We start from the raw sequence: 17,376 nt of genomic DNA, 5'->3' as shown, positions 1-17,376 counted from the left end.
GGAGGGTCGTACACCCCACCGTGATCGGCTTCGGCGATTCCATCATGGTATACGCTAATTAACGGGACTACTTCTTTTCCTTTCGGCTTGTCCCGTTAGGGGTCGCCACAGCGTGTCATCTTTTTCCATCTAAGCCTATCTCGTGCATCTTCCTCTTGAGCAACCCACAGTCCTCATGTCCTCCCTCACAAGATCCATCAACCTTTTCTTTGGTCTTCCTCTCGCTCTTTTGCCTGGCAGCTCCATCCTCACCACCCTTCTACCAAAATACTCACTTTCTCGCCTCTGGACATGTCCAAACCATCGAAGTCTGGTCTCTCTAACCTTGTCTCCGAAACCTCCAACGTTGGCTGTCCCTTCTAATGAGGTCGTTTCTAATCCTATCCAATCTGTTCACTCCGAGCGAGAACCTCAACATCTTCATTTTTGCCACCTCCCAGTTCTGCTTCCTGTCGTCTCTTCAGTGCCACCGTCTCTGATCCGTACATCATGGCCGCCCTCACCACCGTTTCATGAACTTTGCCAATCATCCTGGCAGAGACTCTTCTGTCACATAGAACACCAGACACCTGCCGCCAACTGTTCCACCCCACTTGGACCCGTTTTTTCACTTCTTTACCACACTCTCCATCGCTGACCCCAAGTACTTGAAGTCATCCATAATAATAATGAGTAACTTTGCAATTATATTTTTACTCTGTGCAAAGCAAGAAGTACAACAGTGACAGCACACCCAACGACCGATACATTTTGATTGTAGTTCATTCCCTTCAAGCCCAAACCAAAATAAACCTTCCTACTTGTTCGCTAAAAGTTGGAAGACAAACTGATTTCCAGTTGATAGTCGTTTCATCCAGTTTACCAAGATTCATTTTGATCTACAATGGCCAAATGCTGAATATTAATAGTCTCGAAAAGTACTACATAATCCAGCTCACAAAATGTCAGGATTATCTTTTCAGTTCTTCTTCATCGGAATAGCCTTTAAAGATCAAACAGTCATCATTGTTTGTTTTTGCTTTCTGTGCGCGCGAATGAGTTACTTCCCTGGTCCATTCCCGAAACTAATTTTTGCTGGTTTGACAGCGTCTGAGGTGAAGCTTGAGTACGCCACGACTGTGCAGCTTGAGCAGCAGGTCAAACTCCACGGGCATGGCGTGCAACCGCCGATTGGCCTTGTGGTCATCGTAGTAATGATTGGTCAGCGTGTAGAGTCCGTACGGGTGGTGGCCAAAGGGCCAGAAGCCAAACAGGTGCACGTCGGAACACGCCTCCAGAGCCAGGCTGGCCATCATCAAGCCCGTGCTGAGCCTCGGGGACTTCAGGCCGTTGGATGCCCAAAACCGGGACAGATTACGAAGGTAGTCCGGGTTGAAGAACACGGCGCGAGAGGGGCTGGCGAAGTCCTCCAGGGTGTAGGCCACCCGCAGGGACACCTGCGTGTTAACGCCGAAAGAGAAGGCGGGAATGAGGATCAGGGATTTGCCGTAGCTCTGGAGCCTCTCCACGACGTCCCGCCGTCGTTCCGAAAGAGATTTGTACCTGCACGGAAAACCGCAGGAGGGATTAACGGTTTCTACTCCAGTCCCGTAGGTGGCGATAATCCGCTTTGAATACAGTCCTTTTCTATTTTGGAGTCAAATCAACCTGCGACAGAACTCAGAACCTCCAGGATAGTTTTAACGGGGAACGTTATTGCGGCAAAAAAAAAAAAAAAAAAAAAGATCGGTTCCTGCGGTCACTTGTCCTTGAAGATGGTTGGGTTAGCCGTGACGAGGTCCGTCCTGACGCCCACGTGCTTGCCGTATTCGCCGCTCAAAGGTGGGAGATTGCACCTCATCACAAATTGAGCCGAGTCGATGGTTTTCCCGCAGCCGCTGTCCATCAGGATGCCTCCGTTGCCGACCACGGCGCACGTGGAGAAGGTCCTGCTGGAGAACGGATGCTCCTACAAAAATCGACGCACAATCAAGGTCGGCGTCGCCGCGGGAAGTTGTGAGAAAATGAAATGTTGGGAAGTACGGTACAGCCTCGGTTCTCGAACGAAAATTTTGATTTTTTTTTTTTTTTTTGCTTCTGTTTTCGAACGAAAATCGGTACGCAAACGCCCCCCAACAAAACCTGTAAAATAACAAAGCGTGCAGACAGACCAGCTGAACCCCGGAAATAACAACTTGATTTGGTTTTTGAAGAAGTCTGTTTTCGAACCGCCTTCTAGAACGGATCGTGGTCGAGAACCGAGGCTCCACAAAGTTGTCATGGGAAAATAATTATAAATTTAAAACCCGTTCACTGCCTGCCCTCGCTGTTAATATAATTGACTTTTAAACTCGTCAATGGCATTGAACGGGTTTTAAGGTTACAAAAAAAAAAAAAAAGTTTCTAAAAAGTTGAAAAAATGTGATATTGAGATGATAGGAATTTTTTTTTTTTTAAAAAAGGTACAAGTGGGGGGGTGGGGCTGTCATGCGAAATGAGGCGTGCCTTGATGAACGTATTGAAGATGGCCGGCGTCACCCGCAGCGTTTTGGTCCTTTGGGCATCGTACACGATTTTTGTTCCCACCGGCGTGTTTGACTGTGTGATGATGGCCTTCTCGAACCCTCGACACGAGCGTCTCAGCATGGACCTACGCGGGACCGACGGACAATTTGAGCTCGCGTCGCAGGAGCTCGGTTAGCGTCGGTCGCGCGATCTGAGCAGCGGCCTGCTTTGCATGCTCGCCTTTTTACATACATTTGCACAAAATCTTCCCGTTCAGCTTACGTAAAATTCCGGTAGTTCTCCTCGTTCTTCTCCCACTTTTTGGAGTGTCGCTTCAACACTTTGTCAATCAGCTCCCTGCGACACGGAATACACAAGCGTTACCGCGGGAGACGACTTGAACCATTAGGCCGCTCGCCTCACCTGCAACCTTTACAAAGCACAGAGGGAGACGTTTTCCTCTGTGCGGGGGGTTTGTGAGAGGCCAGCGCACTGTGGAAATGCAAAGTAGCCAGAGAGGAACAAGAACCATGGTGGGAGGGTGGGGGGGTGCAGGTGAAGAAACATTGATCTAAAGAATTGTACATTAAATGGACAAAAATTGTTCTACCCCCCACTCTGGAATGCAATCAAATACCAGTAACCATAATTTGACATCTCACTCAACATTTGTCATTTTGTGAAATATCCATCCATGTTCTTAGCCTATCCTCACGAGGGTCGCGGGGAGTGCCGGAGCCTATCCCAACTCTCAACGGGACTGGAGGCGGGGGACACCCTGAACTGGTTGCCAGCCAATCGCAGGGCACGTGGAGACAAACAGCCGCACTCGCAATCACACCTACGGGCAATTTAGAGGGTCCAATTAATGTTGTGCGTTTTGGGGATGTGGGAGGAAACCGGAGCGTCCACCCGGAGGAAACCCACGCAGGCACGGGGGGAACATGCAAACTCCACACAGGGAAGGCTGGGATTGAACCCAGGACTTCAGAATTGTGAGGCCAACGCTTTACCAGCTGCTCCACCGTAAATAAATACATCATAACATCAAGAAAAAAATTGACAACTTGGAGCAAAGGTGAAGGAGAAATAAAGTAACATTTATCTAAAGAATTGTACATTAAATACACAAAAATTGTTCTCTCCCCCCCCTACTCAGAAATGCAATCAAATAACCATAAATTGACATCTCAACCAACATTTATCTTTTTGTGAAACAGTATACCATATTTGACTTTTTAATGGTTAAAATGAACGTTTTGTAATCTTTCCAAGGTATTAAAAAGAACGTGAGGGGGGGGGGAACTTGTAGTAATGTAATAATCATCATGTCCTCCACCAACTAGCCGAACTTAAAAAATGTTTCACAAACACGTTGGAGTGCATAAAAGTGAAGCAACATCACTTCTGGTACGTCAGCGGGAAAGATTGCATTCAGCCAAGGCACAAATAACCGAAGATTCGCAGCTTTCGGAGGGACAAAAGATTCATTCATTCATTGGACACAATCGCTCCGTGGATGCATGCGTGCCTCCAGGGCATCTGCGGATGAGCGTGTCCCGATTTCACGGGTATATTCATAATTGCTCGCCCCACACAAACCTCTGATCGTCGATCATGTACCAGGTGACGCTGGACAACAGGCTACACAGACACAGCAGAGTTATGGCGGACGACGCGCCTCTGAAAGCCATGTTGCCCCCCCCCCCAAATTAAAAAAAATAATAATAATAAAATCACCCCCTCCCCGCCGCTCCCGTCTTTTACCTTGCCAACTGGGGGGCGTCATAGTGCAGCCGGCCGGCGTTTATTTGCAAACGCTGATTGGTAATTCGACACTAAGTGTGAAGTCACGTACCATTTCCGGTTTTTTTTTTACGTAAGCGAAACGTAATACAGGTACTCCTAAAAAAAAAATCGCTCCAAAAGTTACGCATATGATAATGTAGCCTGCTGGGAAAGTATTTGTCACTTTCAAAGTACCCCTTTTGGACTCCAAAAGGTAGCTTTCGTACTTAATTGGAGCATTGTTGAGATTTCATGCTACAGTAATTCGTTTTGTTGATACTCGCCATTGTTTATTTTTTGCCTAACTGTGAGAAAAATCATGCGATTCGTTACGTCACTTCCGTAAACATCTATTGGTGCTCTCAGATCAAAATTTACACATTTGGAATACTTGCGGCCATAAAGTAGCACTAATATTGACATATGCAGAGCCAAAACGACAGCAAAAACATCGGAAAGGTGTTTTCTCAAATTAGAAGTGGGCCGAAACGTCTGGAAGAAGAAAAAAAAACAAACTACGTTGCAGCTGTAGTTTTACGTAGTTTGGAACGTAAACACGAGTCCAACGCGGTTGTCACGACTCACTGCGATTGGCCCAATCGAAGACTTTGTTTGTGGACATGTGACTTTCTTGTGTCGTTTGATTGGTGACCTGGGGTCAAAAGTCATTGAACCATAGAGGATTGGCGCAAAAATTAAAAAGTAGATACAAATAGATCATCCTCGTAATTATTGATAAATTAAAGTAGCATGTATATTATGGAGAGGTTTCCGATTACGTCAACACAATCCCACGATTCCCCTTTTCTACGACGTCATAACTCTTAGACCAATCGGATAGATTAACGATAGAAAAAAACTTTTCACCTATCACCTGTGTTCTCTGATCTTTAAGACACGCAAAGATGGCGGCCGTCGCAAGGCGTGACGGGTAATTGCAAAGTACTGTTTCTTTGCATAGTCTAAAAGTACAAGGTATGCTTCATTAAAAATATTATTACAGATACGATTCATCCAAAATGTTACTTGAGAAAATGTATCACATTCAAAGCCCCCTCTGAAAAAAAGCACATTTAGAACTTCTTACCACATTGTCATAAACCTTTATTAGCTAGTTGATTGTGATCTTTTACCTGAGCCGTGTTATCTCTCTGCCACTGCAGCGTTCTTGTTCGATTCCCCTCGTCAGATTAGATTTTGTGAGTGTTTTTATTTTTTTAGTGGAGCTTGACTGAATTCTGCTGTTAAAATGGTCAACGATAAAATCAGTGGGTAAAATAGGAGGAAAAGAAGTAGTCGTAATGTTGGTAGAAAAAAAGTTAAAACTTTGCGTGGGAGAAAGTGCCGTAAGCATACGAGAAAGTGATAGTAACAAATAATTACTTGTATGGCTGTCAGAAAAAAAAAAAAATGGAATCTCTTGTCTGTGTGACACTGACCCTCCCCCCGTTTGCCCTTCTAGACAGGAACTGTGCTGCTCTTTGCTTGTGTGACATCATGGAGAAATACTTCCTGGAATGGATAGACAGACATAGACAAAGAAAGAGGGAGGCCATCGTCAAGGCAGCATCGCCCGCTCCCCGCCCCTCCTCGGCTCGGTTTCGTACTCTCATCATTATTGTGTGTGTGTGTGTGTGTGTGGGGGGGTGTTGGAAAAGAGGAAGTTGTGTTCTGCGGCCTTAAGAAACAGGAAGTCAGGCAAAACATGGCACACCCTTCATCTATTTCGTTTTTAAGTACATTTGCATTTAAACATTTGAAACCCCCCCCCTGAAGCTATGCTAATGCTACTTCTGAATGATGAACGCTAGTGATTTCCCTTTGATTAAAAATGAGACATCTCTATCTTGATATTAAATGTTAAGAAAGCTTGCAGAAAAGTTGACCTACCTTTCAGTGTATTATTATGGTTATATTTTCTCGAGGCCAGGGGTCATCATCACACGGTTCCCCACGAGGCATGTCGTAAAAATACCACACGTCACAAATTCTCAAAATCTTGACTGCCTTTATGAAATTTTCAAAATATATATTTCTATTTATGTACACTCTAAATTGCCCCTCGGTGTGATTGTGAGTCCGACTGTTTGTCTCGATGTGCCCTGCGATTGGCTGGCAACCAGTTCAGGGTGCGTACACCGCCTCCTGCCCATTAATCACTGGGATAGACCCCGACACTCTGCGACCCTCGTGAGGATAAGCGGCAAAGAAAAGGGCTGGATGGATGGATTAAGTCAAGCAGAAGAGGCAGGGCGTGTCTTTATGTCCATTTTATTGTCAACAATCCACAGACAGGTGGATGATTGGGAGGCCCGATCACTTTTTGCCCTCATCCTCCTTGGACAGGTTCTTGATGATTTCTTCCTTCTTGGCCTGGAGGCGCTCCTCTCGGCGTTTGCGGGCTTCCTTGGTCTTGGTACGGCGGGCCTCGGCTTGATCCCTGCGAGAACAAAACCACAAAATTTAATTTCAGCCCAGCCGCGGAGAACGAAGACAAAAGTGGGTGTGTGCACGTACGCCAGGAGCTTCTTGCGAGCTTTGTCGGCCTTCAGCTTGTGAATGTGCTCCATGAGGATGCGCTTGTTCTTGAACACGTTACCCTTGGCCTTCAAGTACAGACTGTGGTACCTGGGGAGGCCACATATTTTGACCATTATTTGTGCTTTAAATTCTGAATCTGACTTGCTTACGTGAATTACAAATTTAAAATGCCTGTCATGCCATTTACTACAATAAATTCAAACAAAAATATTATATGTCCGTGTAATGTACTGAGTCTGAAATTTGCCGCAAACAGGCCACGTAACCCTTCGAAGTAACCCTCAGCCTCAAAAAGGTTGCTGAGGCCTGCATTAAACACACATCCGTAGGATGACTTGATTGGAGTGTAATTTAACTTTATTTCTTTGCAGACTTAGGGCGGCAAGAGATATTTGAACTGTGAACGGCGTGGTTTAAAGATGGCCACATCTGAAGTTTCAGTGAACTCACTGTAATTTGCGGCCTATTTGCCGCAACTTTTTTTCCACACGTTTTTAACCTTGCGGCTTATGCGGCTAATTTGTGCATTTTTTTCTAACGGCTGCAAGGGGGCACTCGAGCAGAAAACCGGTGGAATATGTGTGCCGAGGAAGTGACTTTTACCAGTCCGACCCTGTTAGCGCTGCGCTAGCGTGTTTATTGCCGTCTCTCAATGATTTTTACCAGTGGGTTGTTTTTTTTTTTTAAACCGGCCCTGATAGCGCAACGCTAGCGTTAGCACAGCGGCGCTAGCATTTGCGCTAAACTCTCTCTCTCTCTCTCTCTCTTTGTAAATACAGTATCTCGTGTTTCAATTTGGGCACTTGCGGGTTTGACACGGCTGCGGCCCATGAATGTACCAAATGGTATTTCCTTTACAAATGTACTGAGTGAGGCTTATAACCAGGTGCGCTCTGTAGTCCGGGAATTACAGTAACTACCATTTTAAACCTCATAATACCGCATTCAACGATATTGGAAAATATTTAAGCAAACTGATATACCGATCAGGGTTTAAAATATGGTTAAAATCAACATGGCAGATGTTCCAATGCTGATCATATGATCGAATATCTATAGATCGTGGTTTTACATTCATACAAACACCATACAGTATTTTGAGCATTGATTACATAGTGGTTAAGAATTTAAATGTAAATAAAACGATCATCGGGTATTGGAAAGCTGTTACTGCCATCTCGAGTTATTCAGCGCACGCAGCACGAAATACTCACTTTTCTTCTTGTTCCAGCTTTTGGTTTGTGACATCAGGATCACAAAAACTAATTTCATGCTTCGAAATGTTTGTCTCTTTAAATATGTATATAATATGTTGAATAAATCTGTTTAAATGTTTAAACAATTTGTCTTACATGTGCCTGTCGATCTTTTTGGACTCCCTGTAGCGACGCAGCAGGCGACGCAGGATCCTCATACGGCGCATCCACGACAGCTTCTCGGGCATACGGGCGTTGGCGGTACCCTTTCTCTTACCTACAGATGAGACGGCGAACCGTTGGTGCAAAATCCGAGCCGCGTTCCCGGCCGCAGCGGGCATGTGCACGGCGCTTACCGATGCCCATGTGCCTGCCCTTGCGGCGTGCCAACGTGTTCTTGCGGCAGCGGGCCCTGGAGTGGACCGTGACGGGCTTGCGGATGATGAGGCCATCCTTCACAAGTTTGCGGACCTGCTGGCCTGGAACGAGACATCAAAAAAGGAAGTGAGGTGGAATTTTGGCATTCAAGCAGACTTCAGACTGCTTGGACGAGGGCGCCCTCTGTCGTCAAATAATACACAATGCAGCAGAGATACGATTTGGGATTTTTTTTTTTTAAGGAAAATTAGGCTGTGTCTACGTGGAAATGGTGGCAATCTATTTTAAAAAAAAATATGTATACTATGTCATTACCAGAAATGTGGCTATACAGACATTTTAAATATATATTATTTTTAGCTTATTGTAACGATGTAAAAAAAAAAAAAAAGTACCCCCCTCCCCAGCTTTAAGTAAATTTAGAATCTCAGTCATCCAGATCACATGGGCAAAAGGTAAAAGTAGGCAAATGGCCGATTCGGAGAGCCAAAAGTGACATTTTGGGTCTGCTTACGGGAGTTCGCATTGGCGATCTCGTTGGTCTCGTTGGGGTCCAGCCAGACCTTCTTCTTACCACAGCGCAGCACGCTCGCCGCGAGTCTTTTCTGGAGCCGCAGCATGCTGCACGACACCGACACAACACACAGTCAAGCAACTGAAACATACAGCTATTTAGTTTTAACTTTGAAAATGTCGCATTTCTAACGTGGACTATGCGTAGTTAGCCGGGGATGCTGCTAACTACTAGCCGGGTTGACAACATGGCCTCTCGCTCCGCTACATCGTGGGACGCGAAGCCACGACTAAGCAGGCCATGACGGTATTTGGAGGTCGATTTACTACCCGTATCACCAAAAACGTAACATTATCGCTTCATTTGGAGCCGCGATGTATCAAAACGTGTATTTAAAGAGTTTAAATAGAATATCCAACCTTCTATCGACTGCAAGCTTACCTCATGTCATCTACTTCGACAGAAAAAGGAAGAATTCGACGGCGGACGGGAATGCACCACTAAGGAGGTAGTTCCATCTCAGCTCATGAAAAGAACTTTCCATTAAACTGGGTAAAAATCTGAACCAATAGTGCTTAATTCACAATTAAATTATGTTTTATGAGGCTAAAATAATACTTTTTTTTGCTTTTATTGAAGACAACTCATCATTTGTAACAATATCTTCAATATACTCCCCTTCGCGCCGTAATGGTAACGACTGGTGTCGTTGCGTTGCATTGTGGGTCATAAAGTTGCTCGAGAACGAAGTCTCGGTGGGATTTCAATATTTCAAAATGTTTTTATTTTTTAGACCTTACGCGACATGAAGCTTTTTCTGGGCGCTTATATGGAGAGGATAATAATTAAATAAAAAAAATATTGGATTTCAGTATGTGTGGTTACATTTTTCAGTTGTGTTTGAATACGTTAGTGCAGGGGTGCCCTCCCCCAAAATAATTAAAATTATAATAAAAAACTATATTAGATGTTTTTTTTTTAATTGGCATTTTGGGATGCCGTAAATTCCCCCCCGTAGAACCGCTAGCAGGGATGGTTGGGGTGTGGTGGAACTTCTTGTGGCATAATAGGAATTTTTTTTCGTAAAAATTGAGAGGGTGAAATCAAAACTTATAAGTGCACATTTTTTAAAGAAAATGAAAGAATAATACGATAAATGAACAAAAGATTACACAGTACTGTATATGACATTTTTGTTATAAACAGTGATTCATTCACGTACCGCCAGGGGGTGCTCGCTCAATTCTTGAGAATTATTGCTCAGTTTTGCATGAACTACATGTTTATGCTACACAAAAAAATTTAAATGACAGGGCATCTTTTATGGTCAATAATTAGAACTGAGCTGCTATGTCAGGGAAATTCAGAAAAAAACATGTTAGTGATAATTTAATTAAAGATAAAATAATTGAAATATGTGGAACAGATATTCGTGGCGGAGAATTAAAAAAATAGAAGCTAAACTTTTGATTTATGATGATGATACATTAAGTTTAGAATAGTTCTACTTCGGCATGTATAGTCTATCCATCGCTTCCACGATGACTATTCTGAAGTAATGATTTACAGGGAAATTAATAATTACACTAAAGACAAAAATCAATCCCGATTTATGGTTTAATAAATAAAAACACAAACATGGCTTCGGTTGATGGCTTTATTCCCGTATTGCTATTGGTAACAAATTCCTCGAGTAGGCCTTGGCCTACACGGCAAAAGACACAAAAGACTTCAAACAGATACAGTTATGTTTAGAAAACAATATTTGGAAAGAAGCACCTCGTGTTGTGTGTAATGTTGTGACAACGTAGACAATCTTCAACACAGGATGAGTGCTTTAACTTAGATTATAATAGAACAGGAATGCAAATGTGCAGACAAGACAATCATTGCTAACAGATAACATATTTGTACATATATGGTTTGAAGGACATTATATTTATTATGGAATGCTCCCCGCTCCAAGGAGGCCAAACAAACAGGCACATGACTCGGTAAGCACACAAAAATGATTTTCATGAGGCGACGCGATGATATTATTGCCTTCGGTTTTGTTTCAGCCATTTTGGGTCGCAACCCAATGGTGGGCCGGGGACAAATAAATGATTCATGTACAAATATGACAAGTCTTCATTTTAAAACATATTTTAGCAAAGGTCTTTACTCCTCATTGTGTCAAATTCTACTTTGTAACTTTTAAATATTAAACGTCTTCATTATTTATGCGCTGTTTTATTTCACTTTGACATGCATTTGTGCTCATTAGAGACACACGAGCGTTTTTTATTTTAATTTTTAAGATTTCCAATAATGCACCGTAAAATACATTTTGGCACAAGTACTTTTTAATAAGGGTGGGCATTCAATTCTATCATTACGTGGTAAAAAATAATGTATAAATATTAATTGACATTTTGCTTTGATTTTTATTGTTAATTAATTTTTTCCCCCAATAATGTCTTCTGAAATGCATGCATGTATTATGATAAGGGCATTCAAGTACAACCTTATGTGGTGCAGTTGGTGAAAAAAAATTATAAATATGAAATGTGCATTTGGTTTTTAATACTAGTTTCTTCATTTTTTTTTTTTATTTTCTCCTCAGTTTTTCAATAATGCGCTGGAAAACCATTACATTTCCATTTATTAGGGATGGGCATTCTGGTAAATTTGCTCGATGGATTAATTCGGACGACGATCAAAGTTTTGTTAGGTTTTCTTCTTCTTTTACTTCGGGATGCAAACGAGTTGCAATTGAGTCAATAGCGCCCCTACTGATTGCACCCCTGTAGTGCACTCCAACAATCAATTCCAGATGGCTGAATTGTTAACGATGAATTAATCGATTCCGATGCCGGCACGACCCGACTCCGCCCCCCACCCCCACCTTACTCGGCCACCAGCTTCCTGAGACGTTGGACCACGTCCTCGGCGGATGTCCAGGGCACCGTGACCGCTTTGAACTCCCCCGGCATGGCCTCGTGGGTCTCGGTGATGAGGCGGTGCATGGGGAAGTCCCTCCGCGCGAAGGCCACGTCGCGGGGCCCCATGGCGAGCGCCGGGCAGAAGTCGTTGGCGCCGTCGCCCACGTAGAAGACCCTCTGGTAGGGGCGGCCCCTTTCCTGGGTCCGGCGCGTGACGTACTCCCGGACCACGGCCTGCTTGCACATGTTCTCGGGGCAGCGCGGGCACTCGTGGGCGTGGAAGGGCCTCAGGACCAGCCGGCCGTCCCTGTTGAAGGTGGCCGGGTTGGAGAAGATGCGGTGGAACAGGGACCGGGAGCCGGCTCGTCTCAGCCAGGACTCGATGAAGAAGGTGTTGGAGTCCGACACCAGGACCACTTCGAAGTCGCTTGGCGGGCGGTTGCGCAGGAACTGGAGCAGCCCCAGCATGCCCGGGGTGGCCGGCAGCTTCTCCATGACACCGCGGATGTCGCTTTCGGTGACCCCCTGCTCGGACAGGTAGGCCAGGACCCGTTGCATGTACTCGTTGTAGCGGCCCGGTTGGTACGTGTCCTTCAGCCAGGTGGGCAGATGCTGGCCGGGGGCCAACTGCACCACCATGTCGTCGCTGGTCTCGTCCACGATGGTCTCGTCAAAGTCAAAGAAGATGAGGAAGCGCCTGTCCGGGGAGACGCGAGAGGCCATGCTGCTATCGCGGCGGGTTCGGGAGCCGGGGGGCTCCTCCTCGCCTGGGGGTTGGGGTGGGAGATAACAGCAGTTGAAGAACGAGTCCCCCATGACTGTCGCGCCTCGTTTACTGCATCCCAGGCTGAGGCTACCGGGGGAGAACATTATTACTGGAGTTGAAGTTCAAGCTCTACCCGAAAATGTACGCAGGAAGTCGAGGGACTTGCCCCTTTATTAGGTACGCCGGCGCCATCTTATAAAACACGGTTTGCCGAGCTTTATTTGAAAGATGGCACACTGCCAAACAAAAATGTCAACAAAAAAAAAAGGGATACACAGTGATGTCTTCATTTATGAGTTTCATTTGTTCCATAACCACGCCCATTACTCAAAACGTTCATATCTCACATCATCTTCCCCCATTGAAATGAATGGAAAAGCTTTTCATCCATCCCAGAGCCTAACCAAAACCAAAAATAGTTTGACCTATTTTTTTAAGATTTTTTTTTAAATCAAATGATTAATTAGTAAGATATTTGTATGTGAATGTTAGCAATGTTCTCTTTATTCGTATGAAGTAATCAATTGTTCTGGGTTGGAATCTCTCAACTGTGAAGCAGAGATGTTATTATCCCAGTTTTATTACTTTTTTATTCCATTTTTTTTACGTTGCTGAGATGGTTGTACTACACTATGGTTAACAAAAAAATATTTATTCAAACTTGTACGAGAATTTAATTATTTAGAACACAGGTGTCAAATTCAAGGCCCGAGGGCCAGATCCGGCCCGCCACATGATTTTCAATTTCAATGATTCTTGTAAAAATCTGTGCAAAAATTTCAAATTGTCACACAAATGATAAATGATAACGTCGAGATATTACAAGCATTTTCGTGTGACCAAACATGAACAGTTGAAAAACACATTAACCTTGATTTCTGATTCCAAAAGTACACAATAAATTGATGATGTAAATACGATGAGACAATTAAATATTCATATTGTTTCACAGTCATAACGGCTCTCTGAGGGAAACTGGAACCACAATGTGGCCCACGAGAAAATTTGACTTTGACACCCATGATGTAGAATATTCAATTTTTTTTAATGTAATACTAGACATTATCATCATCCTGAAAATGGATTTATTGACAACTTTTGTACATGGTGCAGGTGTGCCTTATATATGGACCAATGCAAAAAAAAAAAAAGTTCCAGTTTTACTTTCTCTCTTATTTTTTATTTTTATTTCATTTTTTTAACTCACTTGATAGCTGAGTGTCTTGGGTGAAGATCACCAGATCGGGCGTCCCTTCAAGATGTGCGCCTGTAATTAACATGTTAAATACATAATATATTTCGACAGAGACCACATATGATGAAAATTAAAAAAAAAAAAAACGAGGATACGCGGGACAGAAAATGAAAGGATGGATGAAAAAGGAAGTATTCATTAAAGTGACAATTTTCCATGCATTGAAATGTAGCGAAACTGTCGATATGAAACCTTTGACCTACTTTCTCAAGGAAAATACTGCATCAACAGAAGCAAAAGCACCCGTCAGTCGTCGTAATATATCGAAAATATGCATCGAGAACGTACATACTTGTGTCACAGGGGTGGGTCGGCACTCTTCGGTCGTTTTGAGGTTCGGTCCCGTTCCAATGAGAGGAAAGCGCCGGGTTCCGACGCTTTTATGGGACACGCGAACGCGCCGCCGCATGCCCGCCCATTTAATGACAGCCCCGCGGTGCGCGTTCACGTGCAAGGCAAAAGCATAGAAAATCCGGCTTCCTCCAGTCGGCTACGCTCATAGACTTCACTAATATCCATCCGTACATTTTCTGAGCCGCGTATCCTCACAAGGGTCACGGGAACGTCACTACCAGATTGGTTCATTTTTTTTTTTCGCATTAAAAATGGTTTAGTTAACCAGAAAAAAAATATTTCGCCCAGACTGTTAGAATTCCCTGAAAAAATAAAAATATACTGGATAACGTTGAAGAATCGAAGCTGTAAGTTGTAATGTTTTAGGTTTCATCATATAGAAATTATTCAAGTGCATCCTGAAAGTTTTTATTTCACGTAAAACACGTTTGAATGTTGCTATAAACATTGCCAGTGTTAGCCAAAACGTTAGCTCTTGCTAACTTGGTCGAAAAACACAGAGGAACAATTTCAAACGGACATACTGAAAGTAAACTTCACTAAGGGCTTTTATTCGACGTTTTATGTCTTTGCTGGTTTACATGAAAGAAAAATACAGAATAAATTTACGCAGCAGCTTCTTCCCTCCCCCGGTTGGCAAGCATCTATACAGCTATAGACACTAATATCCGGACAATAATAGCGTATCAGATTCAACGCAGAATATTACTAACAGAATCATTAAAAAAAAAAAAAAAAATCACTCTAAAGTGACTGCAATATTACCACAATACAAAGTTTATACGATTTTCTTAAAAACGTCATCGCGCTCGCTGTCCCAAATCTGTAATCCATGCAGAAATCATCCATCCATCCATTTTCTTTGCCGCTGATCCTCACGAGGGTCGTGGGGAGTGCTGGAGCCTATCCCAGCTGTCAACAGGCAGAAGGGGGGGGGGGTAAACACTGAAGTGGTTGCCAGCCAATCGCAGGCTAAATGGAGACAAACATGCGCACTCATAATCACACCTAGGGGCAATTTAGAGTGTCCAATTAATATTGCATGTTTTTGGGATGTGGGCGGAAACCGGAGTGCCCGGAGGAAACCCACGCAAGCACGGGGAGAACGTGGAAACTCCACACAGGTGGGTCCGGGATTGAACCTGGGACCTCAGAACTGTAAGGCCACCGTGCCGCCTTAAATAAATATTTCAGTAATGTGGCCCACTATAGACGCTATACCCCCGAACATTTTAGTCTCATCTGCAAACGTGAAGTGCGTCATGAAAAAAAAATGCTGACAAAGCAATATCACGCTTCCCTATATGTTTTATCCTCCTGATTGCAAAACACGTTGACATGCATTTTGAAATATTTGTTTGTCTTCAAATAAAGTGATTTGGTGACCACAGCCAGCATTGGGGCAGCGCCCCGATGCCCTCTATTGACCGGCCGCCGCCGCTTGTCTGGCAAGGGTTAAAGTATGATGCCACGCTTGTGCGAGAAAGCATATTTTGCCTATTCCCTCGTGACTTCTGAATATTTATTTAAAAAAACAAAAAAAATCTAAACTCTCAACAGGAATGTAGGCCAGCTTCATGGCGGCCGTTGCAGCCGAACACCACGCAGCTGGCGCACCGAGCCAAAAGCGAAAAGGAAATGTTGTACAGGGTGTTATTATCTCCCAACCTCGCGAGCCCACCGCCTACTCGTCGGCGGTGAATCACGGCTCTCCGGATCCATCCGGCTCACTTGGACTCACCCGTCGCTGCAGCGCGTACTCCCACTGAGGACTTGGCAGTTTCACGCACAGTTGCACGCAATACTAAAAACAAAACGGTGCGCCGGGCAAACACACAATTCGCACACACTAACGTCAAAACACGAATAACCAACACAAACCGTCACGCGTACACTAGCAACACACTCATAGTACACAAACACTAGTACACGCATAACATGCAAACACATACATACCCACAAAAATTCACACACACACACACACACAACACACACACACACACACACACACAACACTTCACACACAAAAAAAAAAAAAAAAACACAACACATGCACACACTGACTGACATGAAATTGGGTGCCGTTTTGGTATGAACAAGGTATGTATCCAAGCATCCATCCATTTTCTTTTGCTGCTTATCCTCACGAGCGTCGAGGGGAGTGCCAGAGTCTATGCCAGCTGTTTTTATCATAGGAGTGCTGCATGGTGGCAGGTGACTCGACTCGCTTCACAAGTGACCGTTTTCGAGATATACATAAATTTTTAGCTGTTTATCTAAAATCAAGGTTAGGATGAAGGAAAATTGCACTTTTGTGTATCGAAAACAACTGCGTAGCCTCTACTAGATTAACGCTAACATAGAACAGGAATCACGTTAGGCACAGGGGCTAACAATTAGCATCTATGTAAACGGTTTTGTTACCCTTTAGGTGATCGATATCTGAACCTCAACGGTGGAGCAACACATGCAGACCAATAACATAACAATACTCACGGTGCGTATATTCTTTATCTGCTGCAAAGAGTGACCAATACTCCTGGCATACTGAAACGTGGGGCGCTTCCAGTAGATCTGATGCCTATCTGTAGCATATATTGCCACCAGGTGGCCAGGGTGCACACACCAAAATCCATCCATCCCTTTTCTTAGCTGCTTATCCTCACAAGGGTTGCAGGGAGCGCCGGAGCCTATCCCAGCTGTCGACGGGCAGGAGTCGGGGTACACCCTGAACCGGTCGGCAGGCAATCGCAGGGCACATCGATACAAATAGTCGCAATCACAATCACACCTAGGGGCAATTTACAGCGTCCGATTAATGTTGCATGTTTTTGGGATGTGGGGGGGGGGGGGGACCGGAGCACCCGGAGAAAACCAACGCAGACACAGGGAGGACATGCAAGCTCCACAAAGGCGAGGCCGGGACTTGAACCCTGGTCCTCGGAACTGTCATTAATAGCGACAACAGCCCAAGGTCAATGCACCTGAACATGATACAAGCTACTTGGTATTGGTTATCTACAAAAAAAAAAAAAAAAGAAAAATAAACAAATATCCCATAAAACCTTGAGGCCTCACGTGCAGCCGGCAAATGAACCTCCTGACCCCAAAAACTGTGACAGACTTTGAAATAAGATCGACATCTGGCTTACTTCCACACGGTCTAGTGCTCGCTT

At 44.2% G+C, this 17,376-nt stretch overlaps 3 protein-coding genes and 1 long non-coding RNA gene across 9 annotated transcripts; 1 reads left to right on the top strand and 3 right to left on the bottom strand.

Annotated features, from left to right (window-relative positions):
* Positions 1-684: 684 nt before the first annotated feature.
* On the bottom strand, positions 685-5,718 carry LOC133514623 (alpha-2,8-sialyltransferase 8E-like). Of its 2 annotated transcripts, none has more exons than XM_061846452.1 (6): positions 5,406-5,718; positions 2,908-2,976; positions 2,767-2,841; positions 2,485-2,629; positions 1,743-1,948; positions 685-1,542 (listed from the first exon to the last, which is right to left on the bottom strand). In XM_061846452.1, exons 1-6 carry the CDS (start codon positions 5,624-5,626, stop codon positions 1,065-1,067), a joined length of 1,194 nt encoding a protein of 397 aa, XP_061702436.1. In that variant the 5' UTR covers positions 5,627-5,718; the 3' UTR covers positions 685-1,064. The 2 variants fall into 2 exon arrangements, with proteins under 2 accessions (XP_061702436.1, XP_061702437.1); XM_061846453.1 differs by lacking the exon at positions 5,406-5,718 and adding an exon at positions 4,087-4,242.
* On the top strand, positions 4,256-6,675 carry LOC133514626 (uncharacterized). Its single transcript, XR_009798826.1, has 2 exons — positions 4,256-5,247; positions 5,735-6,675. It is a non-coding gene; the product is annotated as an uncharacterized LOC133514626 (long non-coding RNA).
* Positions 6,528-9,390, bottom strand: rpl19 (ribosomal protein L19). The gene is made up of 6 exons (XM_061846454.1): positions 9,343-9,390; positions 8,902-9,008; positions 8,366-8,488; positions 8,166-8,286; positions 6,790-6,900; positions 6,528-6,712 (listed from the first exon to the last, which is right to left on the bottom strand). Exons 1-6 carry the CDS (start codon positions 9,345-9,347, stop codon positions 6,589-6,591), a joined length of 591 nt encoding a protein of 196 aa, XP_061702438.1. The 5' UTR covers positions 9,348-9,390; the 3' UTR covers positions 6,528-6,588.
* A 1,160-nt stretch (positions 9,391-10,550) lies between these two features.
* phospho1 (phosphoethanolamine/phosphocholine phosphatase 1) lies at positions 10,551-17,369 on the bottom strand. 5 transcript variants are annotated; one of them, XM_061845561.1, is made up of 3 exons: positions 16,697-17,369; positions 13,799-13,858; positions 10,551-12,678 (listed from the first exon to the last, which is right to left on the bottom strand). In XM_061845561.1, the coding sequence occupies exon 3, from the start codon at positions 12,639-12,641 to the stop codon at positions 11,790-11,792; it is 852 nt and encodes a 283-aa protein (XP_061701545.1). In that variant the 5' UTR covers positions 12,642-12,678; positions 13,799-13,858; positions 16,697-17,369; the 3' UTR covers positions 10,551-11,789. The 5 variants fall into 5 exon arrangements, with proteins under 5 accessions (XP_061701545.1, XP_061701542.1, XP_061701543.1 ...); XM_061845558.1 differs by lacking the exon at positions 16,697-17,369 and adding an exon at positions 14,135-14,457 and having other exon boundaries at positions 10,551-12,592; XM_061845559.1 differs by lacking the exon at positions 16,697-17,369 and adding an exon at positions 14,139-14,238.
* Between the last annotated feature and the right edge of the window lie 7 nt (positions 17,370-17,376).

Source organism: Syngnathoides biaculeatus, chromosome 16, assembly GCF_019802595.1.
Source record: "Syngnathoides biaculeatus isolate LvHL_M chromosome 16, ASM1980259v1, whole genome shotgun sequence".
Taxonomy (NCBI): Eukaryota; Metazoa; Chordata; class Actinopteri; order Syngnathiformes; family Syngnathidae; genus Syngnathoides; species Syngnathoides biaculeatus.
Note: the sequence above shows the minus strand (reverse complement) of the source record. Positions and strands in the feature narration are given on the sequence as shown.

What these genes read in the sequence shown, in the direction of transcription:
- phospho1 (XM_061845558.1), bottom strand. Translation starts at nt 14,255, where the DNA reads ATGCGGCGGCGCGTTCGCGTGTCCCATAAAAGCGTCGGAACCCGGCGC. An exon ending in CACCCCTGTGACACAAGTAT is followed by an intron (nt 13,859 to 14,134) that starts GTACGTTCTCGA and finishes TGTTAATTACAG; the next exon opens with GCGCACATCTTGAAGGGACG. An exon ending in CCAAGACACTCAGCTATCAA is followed by an intron (nt 12,593 to 13,798) that starts GTGAGTTAAAAA and finishes CCCAACCCCCAG; the next exon opens with GCGAGGAGGAGCCCCCCGGC.
- LOC133514623 (XM_061846452.1), bottom strand. Translation starts at nt 5,626, where the DNA reads ATGCTTACGGCACTTTCTCCCACGCAAAGTTTTAACTTTTTTTCTACC. An exon ending in GTGCTTTGTAAAGGTTGCAG is followed by an intron (nt 2,842 to 2,907) that starts GTGAGGCGAGCG and finishes TCCGTGTCGCAG; the next exon opens with GGAGCTGATTGACAAAGTGT. An exon ending in TCTTCAATACGTTCATCAAG is followed by an intron (nt 1,949 to 2,484) that starts GCACGCCTCATT and finishes CGATTTTTGTAG; the next exon opens with GAGCATCCGTTCTCCAGCAG.
- rpl19 (XM_061846454.1), bottom strand. An exon ending in GATCGCCAATGCGAACTCCC is followed by an intron (nt 8,489 to 8,901) that starts GTAAGCAGACCC and finishes GTCTCGTTCCAG; the next exon opens with GCCAGCAGGTCCGCAAACTT. An exon ending in GCTCGCAAGAAGCTCCTGGC is followed by an intron (nt 6,713 to 6,789) that starts GTACGTGCACAC and finishes TTGTTCTCGCAG; the next exon opens with GGATCAAGCCGAGGCCCGCC.